Below are 17,880 nucleotides of genomic sequence, written 5' to 3'. Positions count from 1 at the left end.
TTAAAATCTAGTCATTTTCCCCAAGCAAGAAGGTAAATTTTAGCAAAAGAAATTTTTATGGCAAAAATAATTTAAAATAGCAACCAGTAGGCTTGAATTTTTAGTGAAGGGCTATTTCTGTACGCATTTTACTTGGCAGTAAAGCCGAAGGGGGAGTAAATAGTTGGCATAAGTTTTTTAACAGCTATAAAAAGGTGAGGGATACTTCCAATGGCATCAGATTTCCCTTCGTAGTGCGATTGCAGTATTACTGTTCCTGAGAGACTAGAGCTGTGATTCCTCGATATCCTGTTGAAGACGAAGTTGCGATATTTTGGTAATAGAAGTTTCCTTGGCTCAGGTTGAGTTACTAGTAATCATTAAATTAAGTAACATAAATTTAAGAAATGGCGTCTTGTGTCTTATTGCAGTTATGGACATCAATATGAAGAATATCGTATTATTCTTGTGCTTTGGTCTCTTGATTCAAGAATTCCAAGTCTCATCTCTGCTTTTGACGAAAGGACTCGTTGGAAGTGTTATCGCCAAGAAAGGTCTGATTGGAGGTGGTCTCGTTGTTGCCAAAGGTGCCGGAGCTCTGGCCATCGGGACAGGCCTCTTGGCTACCAAAGCGGTCGCGATCCCCGTACTTCTCGGAGGCAAGGTCATTGCTGGGAAAGTAGCTTTGGGAAAAGCAAAAGCTGGAGTCGTGGGCAAAATAGCGATCGGAAAAGGTAAAATAGCCCTTTCTGGTGGCAAAGCCGTCGTTGGTGGAAAACTCGCCTTTGGGAAAGCTAAAGCCGCAGTCGTTGGAAAGGTCGCAGCGGGGAAAGCCAAAGTTGTCGTCGCCGGAGGAAAAGCATTTGTCGGTGGGAAGGTTGCCATCGCCAAAACCGGAGCCGGCGTCGTTGGCAAAGTCGCTCTTGGTAAAGCCGGATTGGTTGTTGCTGGAGGAAAAGCGTTGGTTGGTGGTAAAGCTGCAGTTGGTCTCGGTCTAGCTAAGAAAGTCGGTGGTATTGCTGTCGTCGGAGGAAAGACCCTAGTCACCGGAACCGTGGCAGTTGGTGCCGCTGGAGCTAAACTGGCTGTCGCTGGAGGAAAAGCGTTGGTTGGTGGAGCTGCTGTCGTCGGAGGAAAGGCCCTGGCTGCCGGAACCGTGGCAGCTGGTGCCACTGCAGCTGTCGCTGGAGGAAAAGCTGTAATTGGTACGAAAGCAGCAGTTGGGGTTGCTAGTCTTGGTCTGGCGAAGAAGGTTGGTGGAGTTGCTGTCGTCGGAGGAACAGCCTTGGTTGGTGGTAAAATTGCCGTAGCAAAAGCCGGAGTCGTTGGAAAAGTAGCTGTTGGTAAAGCTGGATTGGTTGTTGCTGGAGGAAAAGCGTTGGCCGGTGGAGCTGCTGTCGTCGGGGGAAAGGCTCTGGTCGCCGGTAAAGTAGCCGTCGGAGCCGCGGGTGTCGGAATCGCCAAGAAAACCGCTCTTGGTCTCGGAGGAGCTGCTCTGGTCGGAGGAAAAGTCGTCGTGGGAAGTAAGGTTGCTGGATTAGTATTGACCAAGAAAGCGGCTGCCATAGGGGCTAGTAAAATCGTCGGTGGAAAAGTACTGGTCGGTGGTGTCGGTGGCGCCAAGCTAATCGGAGTCAAGGTCGGAAGTGGAAAACTGCTGTCTGGTATCGCAGCCGCTAAATTAGCAGCTGGGAAAGCCGTCGTAGCAGCCGGAGCCAAGGCCGGGACTGCCAAATTGGGAGCTGGGAAGGCAGCTGTCGCAGTCGGCAAATCTTCCGCAGGAGTAATTGGAACTAAGGCAGCTGGAGTCGCTGCCGCCTTAAAAACTGGAGCAGCCTTAGCTGGGAAAACAACGAAAGCCGCGAAAAATGCTGTGGTTGGAGTCGTCAAAGGTTTAGTGGACGTTCCTCGAGTCGAAGGGCACGTATCAATGGAACAGTATGGCCCTGCAGTGGGTAAGTATAGAAACCTTTAAATACTTAAATCTGTTAATTAATTCAATGCTCTTTATTGCAGCCCCTGTGGAGATCCCGGTCGTCCACGAAATTCCCGCAGTTCCAATGGAGCTGGTGGAAACTGGCAAATCAGTTCCGCAAGTAGTTGTGCCACCTCCGTCCTTTTTTGGGATGCCAAACGGGTTTCTCAATCCGCAATAACAATTTATTGTATTTATTTAAATTGCATCTCGGTTCTGTAAATACTTTTTAAATCTTATGGTAACTTCGCGTAGTTTTTTAATACCATGTTATGAGCTTGGTCTTTTAAATATTTTAATAAATTATTAGAACCTGCTTTCCCGCATAATTATTTCATAAACGTTTAATTTCTCAAACGAAAATAAGTACGTGGCAGTTTGAGCAAGTCTCATTCAGATTTCAAGTGAAGTAATAATAAGTAGCCCTAAAAGATATTCTAAGAAAGAACCAAATGCAAGAGTGTAGAAAGACCGTTGTAATTAATTTCTGATATCACGGTCCTTCGGCAAATAGGATGTCGTAGTTAGTAAAAGTTAACCTTCTAAATGACATTTTGAGTTACTATATTTGATACCTTTCATGGTAATGTTGTCGACACACACAATTTCCTAAGGTGTTTCGCCTACTACGTCCAAGAATATTTTGGAAGCATAAGAAAAAACATCCCATACGCCAAGGCACGGCATAGCGGCTAAAATGGTCAAATTCTGGAAAACGTTTGTAGGGGAGCTATTCACCTCCCCTCTTGATCACAACACTTGATTTAAATACAAATCATTGTTAATTTTACCGGATTAATTTTACTTAAATTAAATTACTTTTAAATAGGAATTTCCCAAGTGAATGTTTGAAGGGGAGTGCCATCAGGAAACCCCTCCACCAAGGGAAATGGTCATGTTGGTAAAAATACCTTAGAGATTCAACCTACTGTCATAGCAGACCGGCCTCTAACGGGCCAAGTTTTTCAATAAATAGTGGCTTTACTAGGGTGGTGGGTTTGGCCGTATTAAGGCGTGTGCCATGGCAATGGCATTTTATGTTTGAAACCACATTAACGTTAATAAAAAATTTTAGGGGCCCCAAATTCAACTCTTCACAGGGTCCCCAATATTGTAAATCTGACTCTGGTGTTGGGGGTCCGACACTTGTAACCCATAAGGGTGGTGATGCACTTAGAAATGTAACCCTTGGTCAAATGGTCCTACCGGTTTAAGGATCTGCTAATCCTTCAATTAATTTGCCTTTATGTCTAATCCTTCTTGGTTTTAGTTCCGCCTTTTTTAAAAATTTTGCGCACAGAACGCCATCTGCTGAGCCGTGGTGGAACTATTAAGCAAGATTTACCATGGAGGGGTCCTTTAACTCTGGCTTTAGCTTTTCTTTTATAAAAGGAGATATATGTACCACCGGTTTTAAGGACTTGTTGAGTTAATTCTTAATAGTGAAATCCTAAACAGTTTCGCGATAATAGTAACAAGACGGTTAACTTTATACTAACATAGCTGAATCACCAAGGCTTAAGGGAAACAACAAATGTAATGAAAGCTTACTACTAAATGACTGCCTTAATTTTTCAACAATATAATTACAAATCTTGACTTATAGGCGAATTAGAAGAAGCCACGTGTGTTATTATTATTATTATTATCGTCTGAATAGTTGTTTTCCTCTAATACCTTTTCCTTTGGTATTTTATTTACCAATTCCGCGTTTTATGGTACGATTTTGCCAAATGATCAGTAACCTTCCGCCTTTTGGCAGACGAAGCCATGGTTGAAGTACATACTGCCATTATCAAGGTCGTTGTACTAAGTTGCAACTTAAGAAAATGAAACAATAAGTACAGAGATATAAATATAATATTTTTACACATTTCCGGTAAACAGTTGGCGGGAGTTTTGAATTCTAGGGGGCAATGCCCCTCCCTAGAATTTTGCTGGGAGGGGGCAACTAATGTTATTGCTCCGTACAACTTTTTGGTCAGTTAAAATCTACCAATGGCTTAAATTATCATTTTAAAAGCATGTAAAGCTTATAGAACCTCAACTGTTTTTAAATTTCCGACTTTTCCCGCCAATTTACATAATAAGTAAAAAGTACACATGCGTTCGGAGAAGCTACACTCCATTAAAAATTCAAAACCTTTCTCCAGACCCCCTTTTCTTTTCTTCTTGCCTCTCCAACTTCTAGAACGTTCCTACGCCCCTGCTTGAAGTGGTTCCTGAAATAAGGTCTGGTGAAAATAAAAAATACTAGTGTAATGATAAGGGTTTCCTTTGGCGCGGGTAACTGAACGAATCTCAATTTTTGGCACGCACAAACGAATTAACGCGCGTACAGAAAAATACATTTTACGGGCTTTCGAGGAATGATCTTTAAGCTTCATTTTCACGGTTGCTATACTAGTACTAAAGTCGTGACTTAAGTATGGATTGTCTTTGACTTCGTTGACTAGGTATGCTTGGCCGGCCTTGGCTATATAGGCTCGGAAGAACGAAGCGAGGGGAGGGGCGTTCATGGAAGCGCCTATTGCGTGTTCAGATCTGCTAGAACACTTTAATTAATCTCCTCTCCAAAAAAAAGCGAAGACGCCGAACTAAAAGACAATCGATAAGTAGTTTGTTTTTCTCCTTCCCCTACTGTAGGTAGAGCGTGAAGTGTCAAATTGACAAAATACCCCTGAAATCCAGGGTTTCCTTCTAATGACCAACCAAACGAGATCATTCAGGCCACTAGTACCAGTAAGGTCCCATATACCTGTCGAGTGCCCAACGAAGAGCTTTAATATGGTTGAGAAACTTGAGAACCGTAGAATTTAGAGTAAGTCATAATAACTGTATTGCCTTCATCTAATAGATGCCCCAATTGGGTGAAGTATTTTTTGTAGAGGTGTGCAAATACCATTTTTTGGGGATCGAATATCAAATATTTTTTTCAAAGCACGGCAAATACCAAATCGAATATTTATAACGTCAAATAATTTGGTCGAATATTTTTAGGGCAAAAATTTAGACCAGTTAACTGATCAAATACCAAATAGTATTTCGAATATCAAATTATTCGACGTATTTGGTTTTCAAATAGCCAAATAGTTTGCATATTTGTTTAAATATTTGGTCTGACCAAATATTTTGCACACCCCTAATTTTTTGTTTTTGATTGAGATAATTGTTTCCGTTTGATATCCGAACCTCCCCCTTCCCATTTATTTTATTGACTCTTCTCGAGTGCCTCGGTCCCACTACTTAAAATTACATCATTTACATTAAATGAACATCTTAACGTCACTCCACCAAAGTTGAGGTAGTTACACAGTCCAAAACTCCTTGAAAATTGTACCTGAATGGAAATTGAGTGGTGTTGAGAACTAAGGGAATACAAAGTGTGGGAAATAGAAAAGTCGCTTAATGACTTAGGGGCTGTTCACAAATTACGTAACGTGGTAGGGGGGAGGGGGAGTTTTCGCAAGCGTTACGAATTGTTACGTGGGTGGAGGGAGGGTTCACTAAAATGTGACGTAACACATCTTATTTTTAATATCGTAGAATAAAATTTTCATCACTTTCAGAAACAGTCGCAATTATTAAAAACATAAGCATCTTCATTGGTTTACTCAAGTTTAAAAGAATTTCATACCCATGGGTATGAAGTGTTGCGTAAAAATACAGTTGTAATTTCAAATGTAAATTACAAACAATAAAATTTAGTACCTGATCTTATTGTACTTTATTACCAGCATATTAGTTGTTACGTACTATAATAATTTAAGGGGGGGGTTCGAAATTTGTTACGTAATTTAGGAAGAGGGGTCCTTCCATTTGTTACTCTTTGTTACGAGGGGGAGGGGGGAGTCCAAAAAGTGGTTTTTCTGCGTTACGTAATTTGTGAACAGCCCCTTAGGCCTAAGGTGGTGCCTTGGGTATTAGCCTAGCTGATTATTAATTTCAGAAATCAGAGAGGAGGGAGTCCTGGACTCCAAGCAACAACCTCGACCGGTCCATTTTCCCGCGCGGTTTGAGTGGTCCTGAAATTATAAAACTACAGCGCCGTTTAGTCCAATCAAAATCTAGGCACTATCCCCCGTCTCAAGTTGATGATGATTACACTGCGTATCAAAAGGCTCGTAATGCCACTACCAATGCTTCCAGGAACTTTAAGCGGAAATCCGACTATCATCTTACTACCCAAATATCTAGTAACCCGAAGGCATTTTTCAGCCATGTAAATAGACTACGTAAATCCAAACTCACCATTACAGAAATGATGTCGTCTCGCGTTCCGACCCGAAGTCTATGATGACCACTTTCTGGAAGTCACTTCCAACACACCTCCCACTGCTACCCACCGGCCTCAGAATACTGACCCTTCCGCGACAACGCCTTGAACTTTCTTTAACTTTACAGCTGATTGCAGTCAATGTCAACCAAGCTGCTGGCCCTGACGATCTCCACCAATATCTTTTAAAGCAACTCGCTGCCACCTTCGTGTACCACCTCTCTTTAATAATCACCAGAAGCTTCGCAACTGGCCAAATTCCGCAAGTCTGGAAGTGTTCCAACATCACCCCCATTTTTAAAGCTGGCTTGAGGACCACCCCCACGAACTATCTGCAGTTACGTGTCATGTTGCCCGTGTCAGTGAGTGCCTAGCAAACGATCAATAGCGCACTTTCCAGACAGACACCGACTTCTTCCATCCCTCCCAACATGGCTTCCGCTCCAAACACTCAAGCACCTCCAGCCTGCTATCAGCAAACAACGACTGTACTACCTGGTTGGATGACGGAAAGCCCTTTGATGTTATCTATTTAGACTTTCGTAAAGCTTTCGACATCAGAAACTCGTCGAAGCACTACATAAGGCCGGCATCGATGACATGACCCTTCACTGGCTCTCCGTGTTCTTGACAGACCGCCAACATTCTGTCGTCCTTCAAGGCCAAACCTCTGGTCGTAGTACCCCTCTTACGTTGTTAGTGCAGTCCCTGAAGGTAGCGTGCTTGGACCTGTTCTGTTCTCAGTATTCATAAACTCAATACCTAGCGTTGTGCAACATGCATGTATTTACCTATTTGCGGATGACTCTAAATTGGCATCCCTTGTTGCATCACCCGAAGATCCTGATTGCCTGCAAACTGATTTTGACGCAGTAGCCCACTTATCAACCGACCACGGCATGGCCCTCAATGTGTATAAATGTGGTATCAATCATCTCGGCAGCAACAATTCCTACTTGGCTTATATCTTGACCAGAGTGCCACTTTCACACTTGGATTCCCCAATACGCGACCTTGGTGTCTGGGTCACTCCCTCCTTGACCTTTGGGAACCGCACTACCAGAATCGTTAAACGAATCAACTCCATTACGGGCCAAACACGTCAAACCGTCTTCTTTCGCTCGCCACGCCTTACTCCCACATATTAACTACGCCTCTGAGATCTGGAGTCCACCTTCCCTCTGTGACCAAGCCAACCTTACGAAGACCTACAACCGTTATACTAAACTTACCAGAGGTATTGACAACTTAACGCGTGACGACCGCAATGTCCAACTCCAGCTTGATCCGCCCCTTCTCCGACATCGCATGAACGATCTCGTCCAAGTTTGGAACCTTTGGTCAGGCAAATCGGCCATCAGCCCGTCGACCCTACTTCAGTTTGACTAAATTGACTCTCCTTGGTCATTGTGCTAAAATTACCAAACCTCGCGTCAAAACGAAACTTCGACAGAGCCACTTTTCCATCCGCCGCATCTCTAACTGGAATTCTCTCCCTAGAAAAACATTTGCGTGTACTACGCGCCAGACCTTTGACATAACGCTCCGCAACGTCTCCTATCAACCCTTCATTAATTCATTAATTCTTAATTTGTTATTCTATGTTTCTTCCTTGAAAATAAATAAATTAAAGAAGGGAAATCAGACCAATAATCCAATTCGTTTGTAGGCTTACACGAGCTATAGCTAGCGTAAGCCGTCACGTTGTCCGCCGCCACCGCCGCCGTATCAATTCGGTAACGCACGCACGGCACTCGGCCAACTGCGTTGTCTGTACTAGGCATTCAATAATCAATATCTGTACCGTCCGCTCGTGTGAGCCTACTAATTGGGTCTGCATGGTCCACTTGTTCATTTTTCTGTGACTGGCGAATGAGCACCTTTTAGTTTTATCAGGGTTCGAACACGACCTTGAAAACCTGGAAAAGTCAGGGAATTTGAAAATGTTTGCAAATGGTCACAAAAGTAAAGGAATTTTAAAATGGTCCCAAATTGTAAGGGAATTTTAAAATTACCCCAAAAAATCAGGCAAATAAAGTTTTGAAAGAAGATGTTTTTTAAGATTTTTACCTCCAACCATTGATTTATTTTACAAAAATGGTCAGGGAATATTTGGCAATTTGGTTAGGAGAAACCTGGAAATGTCAGGGAATTTAACGCGGGGTAAGACACTCTGCGAACTCGGTGTACACTTCCGTACCTTTGACAGTGCTAAATGGAACTCGTGAACTCTTGAAAATATGTACCTTTAACAGGGCTAAATGCACGAACTCGGTGTACAGATTATCTGAGACTGTCTTACCCCCTCGGAATTTAATTCCGGAAATTTTGGACTCGTGAACCCTGTTTATGACCCAGGATGAATTGGCCTTTCTATAAAGCAAGGATTCTATATTTTTAGAAGGATAGGAAGTGACTAGGTTCCCTTGTATAAACGGCCTGGCGGGAAGAGCGTGGAGTTTTACAAAATATTGACGTCACTTTTACCGCTTTTACTCACCCCCGAGGCCAAATCGTTCAACGGCGAAATGGGCTTTGGCGCCTTCACGGTAGCGATATTTGACCTTGGCTGGGTAATTTTTGGAAGGAGCTACTGCGCAGTCGCGCGTTTTCTTCCCGGCGCGAAAGCACCATCACTTACTATCCTTCTAAAAATATAGAATCCTTGTATAAAGTAACATTGGCCTTCTGGTTTTGATGTTGCTGCTGCGTCACGGGTGACGTATCGATGACGTTTTTCTAAGAAAAGCCCTGGACATAAGAGTAAATTCGACGAGGCATCCCGTTTTTAAGCTTAGATTGAACTGAACTTATACGTATTTCGTGACGAACAAGCTACATAAAAACAAGTTCAGCAAGAGTAGCTTATTTTATGGAAAGGCCTATTGTCAAAGCAAATTTTGAGGTTGCTATCTTGGCCAAATACAGGCCATCGGACCGAAATGACCGTCATTGAATTATAAATCTAACTTTAGTAATGCCCCGTCGTCGTAATTCTGTTTGTCCGCTTTGTATTTATTTATACCCCGTCATTTATTGAGCAAAAAGTACAGTTATTTCTAATTTATGGTCCTTTGGTATAGTGTGACCTACGATTTTATTTTGTCACGAGTCCTACTTTAGCTCAGAAGTAATAAAATGTTTTTAATTAATTTTTATATACTTATTTTAGAACAGATAATAGAAAGAGTGTTATGAGGTGTGTGTGTGTGATTATATGACCATACTCGGTTTCGGGTTAAGACAGCAAAACTTCTAGTACATTTGGCGGAAAGATACTACATGTAGCACGAATTTCCAGTAAATCGGCAACGGGAATTTTCAATTTTGCCTGTTGAATTCCTAAAGGTTCATACACGTCTTATATTAATCCATTTAAGAGATACCTATCGTGTAAATTTCAAAGTGATCTATAAATATTTAATGAAAATTAATATTTTAAAGCTTCATTACAGTATTACGCTTCTAAATTATCCTCAAATCGCACGTTTATGTACGCCAACGTGGTAATCTCGGAAATACCCGTTCTATACTTACCCTGTACTCACCAAACGGAATTTGTTCAGGTATGCCTCACTTAGAAATTCAACCGAAAAAAGGTCAAATTCTAAATTCCCCCCGCCTATTTACCGGAAATTTCGGTTAGTATCTTTCCTCCAAATGAACTAGATATTTTAAGTTAGAAGAAACCACCTATGGACTGTGCGAAGGATGATAAAATACGCGAAAAAGTTGATTAGTCGATAATTCAAAGGGACAATATAGCTAAATCCTAAACAAATTTGAAGAAATTAAAAAAAATTAAGAAATTAAAAAACTTACTAATAACTCGTACCAATAGATCTTCGAGCAAACAAAAAACGCGAATCTCGGATCAAATAGATCTTCGAGAAAAAAATTCCAACGGTAGACCGGTTTCGTTCTATTTGGAATTCATCAGTACCGTGGAATTTCAGGCTATTTTATTAAGTTTTTATGTAGTTTAGTACTCGAAGATCTATTTGATCCGAGATTCGCGTTTTTTGTTTGCTCGACTTACAAGGAGACATCCCGAAGTGTAACCCACCGATTTGGTTCAAACTCGGGGGATTGGTAGACGTTCATGTATGATGAAAAATCCTAAAGGGAATTTATTCAATGGGCAACCGTTTTGCCATGGCAACGAAAAATGTTTTTGACAATACAAAATATAAAATTTTCCCATTGAAAATAACATGGGATTTTGACCTCAAATTTATCAAAAGTTGATCAATTTTGATGTTTTTATTGTCAATTTTTATTTATTTTTCTTTTTTGGCAATTTCGAAATTGGTTCAAATTTTTTACCGGCTAGGAATCGGTCAGAATCCCATGTTATTTTCAATGGGAAAATTTCCATTTGTTGTTGTCAAAAACATTTTTCGTTGCCATGGCAAAACGGTTGCCCATTGAATAAATTCCCTTTAGGATTTTTCATGATACAAACCAATCCCCCGAGTTTGAACAAAATCGGTGGGTTACACTTCGGGATGTCTCCTTGTTAGAGTTCAGTGTTTCAGTTATTGTTATTTAAATGTTTGATAAAAAATTGGTTTCATTAATCCAATGATGAATACACAACAGAAAGCACACCATTAAGCAGCTCCTTTTTGTTGCACATCAAAAGATATAGATATATATTTCGATAGAAGTGGAACTATTGATTTCTTTGAAAAGTAGTAGTAGTGGTAGTCTTACTTTGCAACACCTTTCACAACTTTTTATCAGGGCTGCATATCAAGATCATTCTTTTTTCAAAATGCTTATAAGGCTACTCTCTACCTGCAGAGTAGCTTACACTATTTAATTACAATTTCGCAAAGCTTTTAATTTTACCTCTTTATGAGATTTTACGCAAGCTTTACGCGAAAAATAGTTAACTTAAATTGTTTTTCCGATGATGGTTTTGGGTACATTGCGGTCGTATAATTATAAACAGAGGCGTTTCCATAATTAAGTGCACATTTTTTATATAAATGACTGTACCTCTTTCCCGCTTCGAGCACGCTGACGAAGGATTGCAATTAATTGTGATTTTACTTTAGCTTTCGCATAACCATAATCTTAACTAGTTCAATTGGTTTAAAAGCATGCTACAACCTCTGAAGAGATAATTAAAACCGGTTACTTCACTGGAACTTTCATTACAAAAGCCTAGTTTACTTGGAAGCAATTCGTTAATGTATTGAATCTTTACACTTGAATTAAACGTTATGCTTAAAGGTAAAGCACCATGCTTTCAGGAAAACCTTAAACTTTATGTAGGCTTAGAGTGAAATCATAATGCGGGAAGGTAAGTTCTAATAATTTATTAGAAATATTCATAACATGGTACAAAAAACGCGAAGTTACCATAAGTTTATAAAGTATTTACAAGAACCGAGATGAAATTTTTAAAATAAATATAGGAAGTGTTATTGTGGCCTGAGAAATCCTGTTGGCATCTCGAAAGTGGACGGAGACGGTATTATTACTTGTGGAACCGATTTACCAGTTTCCACCAGCTCCATTGGAACTGCGGGAATTTCCTGGACTACCGGGATCTCCACAGGGGCTGTAAATAAAATAGGGTCAATTAATTCACAGCTCAGGCCACGAAATATTATTTCAAACTTTCTTTACATACCAGGTGCAGGGCCATACGGTTCCACTGATACGTGCCCTTCGACTCGAGGAACGTCCACCAAACTTTTGACGACTCCAACCACAGCATTTTGGGCGGCTTTCGTTGTTTTCCCGGCTAAGGCTGCTCCAGTTTTTAAGGCGGCAGCGACTCCAGCTGCCTTAGTTCCAATTACTCCCGCGGAAGATTTGCCGACTGCGACAGCTGCCTTCCCAGCTCCCAATTTGGCAGTCCCGGCCTTGGCTCCCGCTGCTACGACGGCTTTTCCAGCTACTAATTTAGCGGCTGCGATACCAGACACCAGTTTTCCACTTCCGACCTGGACTCCGATTAGCTTGGCGCCACCAACTAGTACTTTTCCACCGACGATTTTACTAGCCCCTATGCCAGCCGCTTTCTTGGTCAATACTAATCCAGCAACCTTACTTCCCACGACGACTTTTCCTCCGACCAGAGCAGCTCCTCCGAGACCAAGAGTGGTTTTCTTGGCGATTCCGACACCCGCGGCTCCAACGGCTACTTGGGTTCCGACGACAGCTTTGCCTGCAGCGACAGCTACTTTACCGGTGACCAGGGCCTTTCCCCCGACGACAGCAGCTCCACCGGCCAACGCTTTTCCTCCAGCAACAACCAAACCGGCTTTACCAACAGCTACTTTTCCAAGGACTCCGGCTTTTGCTACGGCAATTTTACCACCAGCCAAGGCTGTTCCTCCGACGACAGCGACTCCTCCGACCTTCTTCGCCAGACCAAGACCAGCAACCCCAACTGCTGCTTTCGTACCAATGACAGCTTTTCCTCCAGCGACAGCTGCAGCGGCACCAACTGCCACGGTTCCGGCAGCAAGGGCCTTTCCCCCGACGACAGCAGCTCCACCGACCAACGCTTTTCCTCCAGTGACAGCCAGTTTAGCTCCAGCGGCACCAACTGTCACGGTTCCGGCAGTAAGGGCCTTTCCTCCGACGACAGCAATACCACCGACTTTCTTGGCCAGACCGAGACTAACAACTCCAACTGCAGTTTTACCACCAACCAACGCTTTTCCTCCGGCAGCGGCCAATCCGGCTTTACCAAGAGCGACTTTTCCAACGACCCCGGCTCCTGCTTTGGCGATGGCAACCTTCCCACCGACAAATGCTTTTCCTCCGGCGACGACAACTTTGGCTTTCCCCGCTGCGACCTTTCCAACGACTGCGGCTTTAGCTTTCCCAAAGGCGAGTTTTCCACCAACGACGGCTTTGCCACCAGCAAGGGCTATTTTACCTTTCCCGATCGCTATTTTGCCCGCGACTCCAGCTTTTGCTTTTCCCAAAGCTACTTTCCCTGCCATGACCTTGCCTCCGAGAAGTACGGGGATCGCGACCGCTTTGGTAGCCAAGAGGCCTGTCCCGATGGCCAGAGCTCCGGCACCTTTGGCGACAACGAGAACACCTCCAATCAGACCTTTCTTAGCGATAGCACCTCCAACGAGTCCTTTCGTCAACAGCAGAGATGAGACTTGGAATTCATTAACCAAGAGACCGAAGCATAGAAATATCATTAAACTCTTCATATTAGCGCCCATGACTGTAAAAGGGGTCATTTTTTGATGAATATTAACTTAATGATAACTAATAATTCAACTATAAATACCAAAATACTGCATCTACAGATCTTCAGCAGGATGTCGAGGAAAGCTATGGAGAGGAACCTAGTTGGTAAACTGATAAACACTTGTAAAGTCCCTCACCTTTTTATAGCAGTTAAAATACGTATGCCAAGTAGCTTCGTCCAATCACCAGATTTCGGTATCGAATCTGTTCAGGTACACGCGCTTCTGCTGTCTCTAAAATGACCCCTTTGAGGAGGCGTTCGTAAGTTATTCCCCCCTTTGGGTTTACTGCAAAGTAAAATGCGTACACAAATAGTCCTTCACTAAAAACAACGGCCTACTTTATATTATTTTTAATCCTTTTTTTCATAAAAAAAATTCATTAGGTAAAATGAACTTCACGCTATGGGAAAATTACTAGATTTCTAAGAAACGTTATTTAGAGCAGTATAAAAAGTTACTTTTTAAATTAAAATTGAAGTTTTTTAAATTAATTTTTTAATTATTATTGCGCAGAACAAGTAACAGATGGCGGTACAAAACAAGATTATTGTTCTAGTCTGATTTCAGTGTTGTGATTTAAATCAAGTTATTATTTTTTTAAATAGTTGATTGAAATCACTTATACTTCAATTTATACATGAAAATGTGCCAAATAGTTTTTCTAGCATTGGCATTTCAGGTAAAACTAAATTAATAGCATTATAGCAGTAATTAAATTTAATTAAGTTTAATTTTAGATTACATTATAGCTGCGCGCAAATGATTAAAAATATTCCAGGAAAAGGATAAATTAAATGATTAAAAATCAATAAAAATCCAATTCCTATCAAATAAATTGATTTTGGATTTATGTGTATTACCATTACTTTCCAATGGTACGTAGCCGACGCCGCCGTTAATTTGATTAACCTCGAGCCGTTTGCAGTAAAATGGCAAATGATACTTCGGTCGATAGTGCGTGGCCGACCGTCGAAAGCCCAATTTCAATATCCGGGCATACCTCTTCAAGAGTTCCGGTTAAAATTTCAAATGATACGATAGATACCGATGCGATACGATACCGACCGTCGATAGCCCAATATGGATTTCTATGAAAGGGTGCGAAACTTTGCCCATATTTGTGAATTCGCAGTACTCTACTAATCTCTTCGGCCGATAGGGTTAGAAGGGTAGATGACACATCAATCAATAGAAAATGTCCCGACCCTCGCTGCATTTAGATCCCTTTTTCCGATCTGGGCCCCAAAACGTAAACAGTAATAAATTTTTAGTTTGTCCATCATGGCTTTTTTGATTTAGCTTCGATGACCATTATGTCTTCAACCGATAGGGCTAGAAGGTGAATGGTTCAATCGATAGGGAATTAGATAATCCTGATATCCTATTTTAATTTTGCCGATCAAGCAGTAGCGCTGACAGCGGTAGGCACAAGTATGCACGTGCCTACGTTGAAAATTTTTGGGCCTACTTAGCTGACCTAAATTTTAAGAAAAAGGTGCCTTCTTGGGGCCTAAAATTAATTGAAAAGATGACTAGTTGACAACCAGTTTTTTTTATTCCTGAACGTTACCAGAGTTTCATTTCATTTTGTGCGCTTCTTCAAAGCAGTTCTCTACATTTCGAGTCTTTCTCAGTCCGTTAAAGGGGCTCCAAAGTTCGGTGGCAAAATGTGCGTAAAGTCAGTAAAGTGTGAAATTTACGGTTGACTCTGCCGGCCTCTGCCAAGGTCGAGTGAGGGGTTGGGGGAATGAAAAGCATGCTCAATTTTCTTTTTTTGCCACCGAACTTTGGAGCCCCTTTAATTTAGTGTCCATTTTGTTTAAATATTTTTGGCAAGTGCCGACTTCTACCTCCTAGATGTTTAAAGAAGCCATACTGCGCTTGTTTTAAATAAAAACATTTCGGGTTAGTTAATATAGTTAGTTGGCTTTTTTCAAGCTTTTTATTTACACTCTAAAAACACAACACTAGAAATTGAATGCATCAGCATTCAATGCCTTGCCACTGTGGTGGAATGCTTTACCATTCAAATGTAAGTGCTCACGGGGGCGTTCAACTTTGACTGCTAGGTTAACATTCAATATTGAAAGTGAAGATTCAATCCTGAATGGGTAAAGCATTCCAAGCCAATAGTCGCACAGTTCATCTTTGATTGCTGAAGTTCCAATTTAAGCGATCCGGCGTTCAAATTTAACTCTTTTGGCGATCATATTTACCTGAAATGGCGTTCAAATGTGCGTGATTTAATATTCAAATTTAAGTCTTTTGACGTTCAAATTTAAGTGTTCCGGCGTTCAAATGTAGGTTTTAGAGTTCATATTTAAGTATTGGGTCGATCATATTTACCTGAAATGGCGTTTAAATGTGCGTGATTTATCACTCAAATGTAAGTCTTTAGGCGTTCAAATTTAAGCGTTCCGGAGTTCAAATTTAAGTATTTTGGCGTTAAAATTTAAGTCATGGGTCTATCATATTTACCCGAAATGGCGTTCAAATGTGCGGGATTTATCATTCAAATGTAGGCATAAGTCTTTTGGCGCTCAAATTTAAGCGTTCTGGCATTCAAATTTAAGTCTTTTGGCGATCAAATGTACCTGAATTGGTGTTCAAATTTAAGCGATATGTTGTTCAATATAACGACAATTGAGCTTCACATTAACGCGTACAGGCGTGCGTGAATCATTTTTATTATATGGTGAATTTGAGGCGACAAATATGTTTAATTGTTTATGTGCTAGAAAGGGAACAAGTAAGCTTACAGCATTAATAAGTTCATAGTTTAGAAAATACGTTTTTATTGAAATTTAAACTTTATTCTTTAAACAAAATTAAAGTGTATTCTAAAGCATGATCCATAAACTTATAGTTATTCTGTAAGTCTATTAACAATGCCTACTACCGGCGACGAAACATCCGTTGTTACAATTTTAAAAAACACTTTCTGGAAATTCTCAAGGAAGTCGGATACTCAAGTTGAAACGTATGGTATCCAGAAAACAAGGATGCGACTGTCATTCTTATTGAGTTGACGTCAAATGACACCCCGTCAATTTTAACCTCCAAGGGAGAATTGAATATTTATCTAATGTTTTCATTTTGGAATACTATTTTCGGTGTATTCACAATTGGATCCTGTATGAAATATAAAAATATAAATTTTGTAAAATATAAAACCGCATGCTTTAAAAAAATTATTCTCACTTTAAACGTGAACTATGAAACTATGTGGTAATTCACCACAGTATTTATTGTGCCATTTACGGAAGTTTTCCGAGAGCACATACTATATAAATTTTGTAGAAACGGAAGAAGGAAATTGCATACTAAGCAGTTCTCTTCTTTAATAGTAGATGGCGCGTCAGCCACTGCGTTTGCGCAGATCGTGTTACTGAAGTGGTGAATTATCTTGATTTTTATTTAGTGAAGGCTGAAAAGCTCTTTCTAAAAACGCCAACCATTAATTTCGAGTTACCAGGTTTTGGAGATCAGGTAGCGAAATAAAATGAAATCTAAATTCCCAATTTAAATTTATATCAAGTATATTTCTGTTTAAAATCTGTAGAGTCAATAGTTTTCATTTCAACACTAAACGTTTACTAGTGTTTAAAAAATCTCGTTCCATAAGCTTAACGTAGCCATTGTTTACCGGAAGCGGGGAACCCTATATTTTCTTTAAGAACAAATAATTTCATTGCTTAATTCTAAGCCAAGAATAATATAAAATTAGAATAGCAAAACCAATTGATATTTACCTGCTTGTTAAAAGGTACCCTCGTGAAGTCGTGGTAGTTGAACAACAAAGTAGGCTAAGGCTTAACACGACCGGGAAAAAATGGCTTAGTTTTTTTTTTTATTCAAGGAAGAAAGGCTGATTGAGTCTGAGAAGACCGCGAGCCCGGCGAAACACCATCTGATTAAACAGGGCGAGATATGTGTAACGGCCACGCCAACGGGGGGATACGTGGGGACAGGGGTGGGGACATCCGTGCTGGAAGTATTTCGACCACCCGTTGGGGAATTGGTAGTCGTCCTCACACGACCATCCACAAACTCTGCCTCCCGGACGCCTGGGATTACAGGAGTGAGCCACTACTCCCGGCAAAATGGCTTTTTTCCCACGATGCTCTTAAGTAATAGCAGGGTCTTTTTGGAGTGGGTAGCGACGCATCGCTGCCACGTTTTAAAACGCAAATGATTCCAGGCCGGAGCGCTTCCGCAGCCGTTACGAGAAAGCGGGGCTGAACATCGAAAATTATTGTAAAATGAATTTCAAAATTTTGTAAATTATTTTAATCGTGTAAATTTGTGCTACTAGAGGGTTAAAGTAATATTCATTTTAGATTAATTAATTGGTTCGTATTTTAAATAGCTCAGCCCGATCACGTTTGGTATACAAATTTATGGTACCCTGAATG

The 17,880-nt window shown here is 41.0% G+C and overlaps 2 protein-coding genes across 2 annotated transcripts; one reads left to right on the top strand and one right to left on the bottom strand.

The window, feature by feature from the left end:
• Nucleotides 1–221: 221 nt before the first annotated feature.
• LOC149943993 (uncharacterized) lies at nucleotides 222–2,161 on the top strand. Its single transcript, XM_090175334.1, has 3 exons — nucleotides 222–316; nucleotides 411–1,934; nucleotides 1,996–2,161. The coding sequence occupies exons 2-3, from the start codon at nucleotides 413–415 to the stop codon at nucleotides 2,133–2,135; spliced, it is 1,662 nt and encodes a 553-aa protein (XP_090031460.1). The 5' UTR covers nucleotides 222–316; nucleotides 411–412; the 3' UTR covers nucleotides 2,136–2,161.
• A 9,412-nt stretch (nucleotides 2,162–11,573) lies between these two features.
• On the bottom strand, nucleotides 11,574–13,548 carry LOC149943992 (uncharacterized). Its single transcript, XM_090176791.1, has 3 exons — nucleotides 13,504–13,548; nucleotides 11,875–13,437; nucleotides 11,574–11,802 (listed from the first exon to the last, which is right to left on the bottom strand). Exons 1-3 carry the CDS (start codon nucleotides 13,514–13,516, stop codon nucleotides 11,663–11,665), a joined length of 1,716 nt encoding a protein of 571 aa, XP_090032917.1. The 5' UTR covers nucleotides 13,517–13,548; the 3' UTR covers nucleotides 11,574–11,662.
• Between the last annotated feature and the right edge of the window lie 4,332 nt (nucleotides 13,549–17,880).

Source organism: Leiobunum rupestre, chromosome 5 (assembly GCF_980474605.1).
Source record: "Leiobunum rupestre chromosome 5, qqLeiRupe1.1.hap1, whole genome shotgun sequence".
NCBI classification, from domain to species: domain Eukaryota; kingdom Metazoa; phylum Arthropoda; class Arachnida; order Opiliones; family Sclerosomatidae; genus Leiobunum; species Leiobunum rupestre.
Note: the sequence above shows the minus strand (reverse complement) of the source record. Positions and strands in the feature narration are given on the sequence as shown.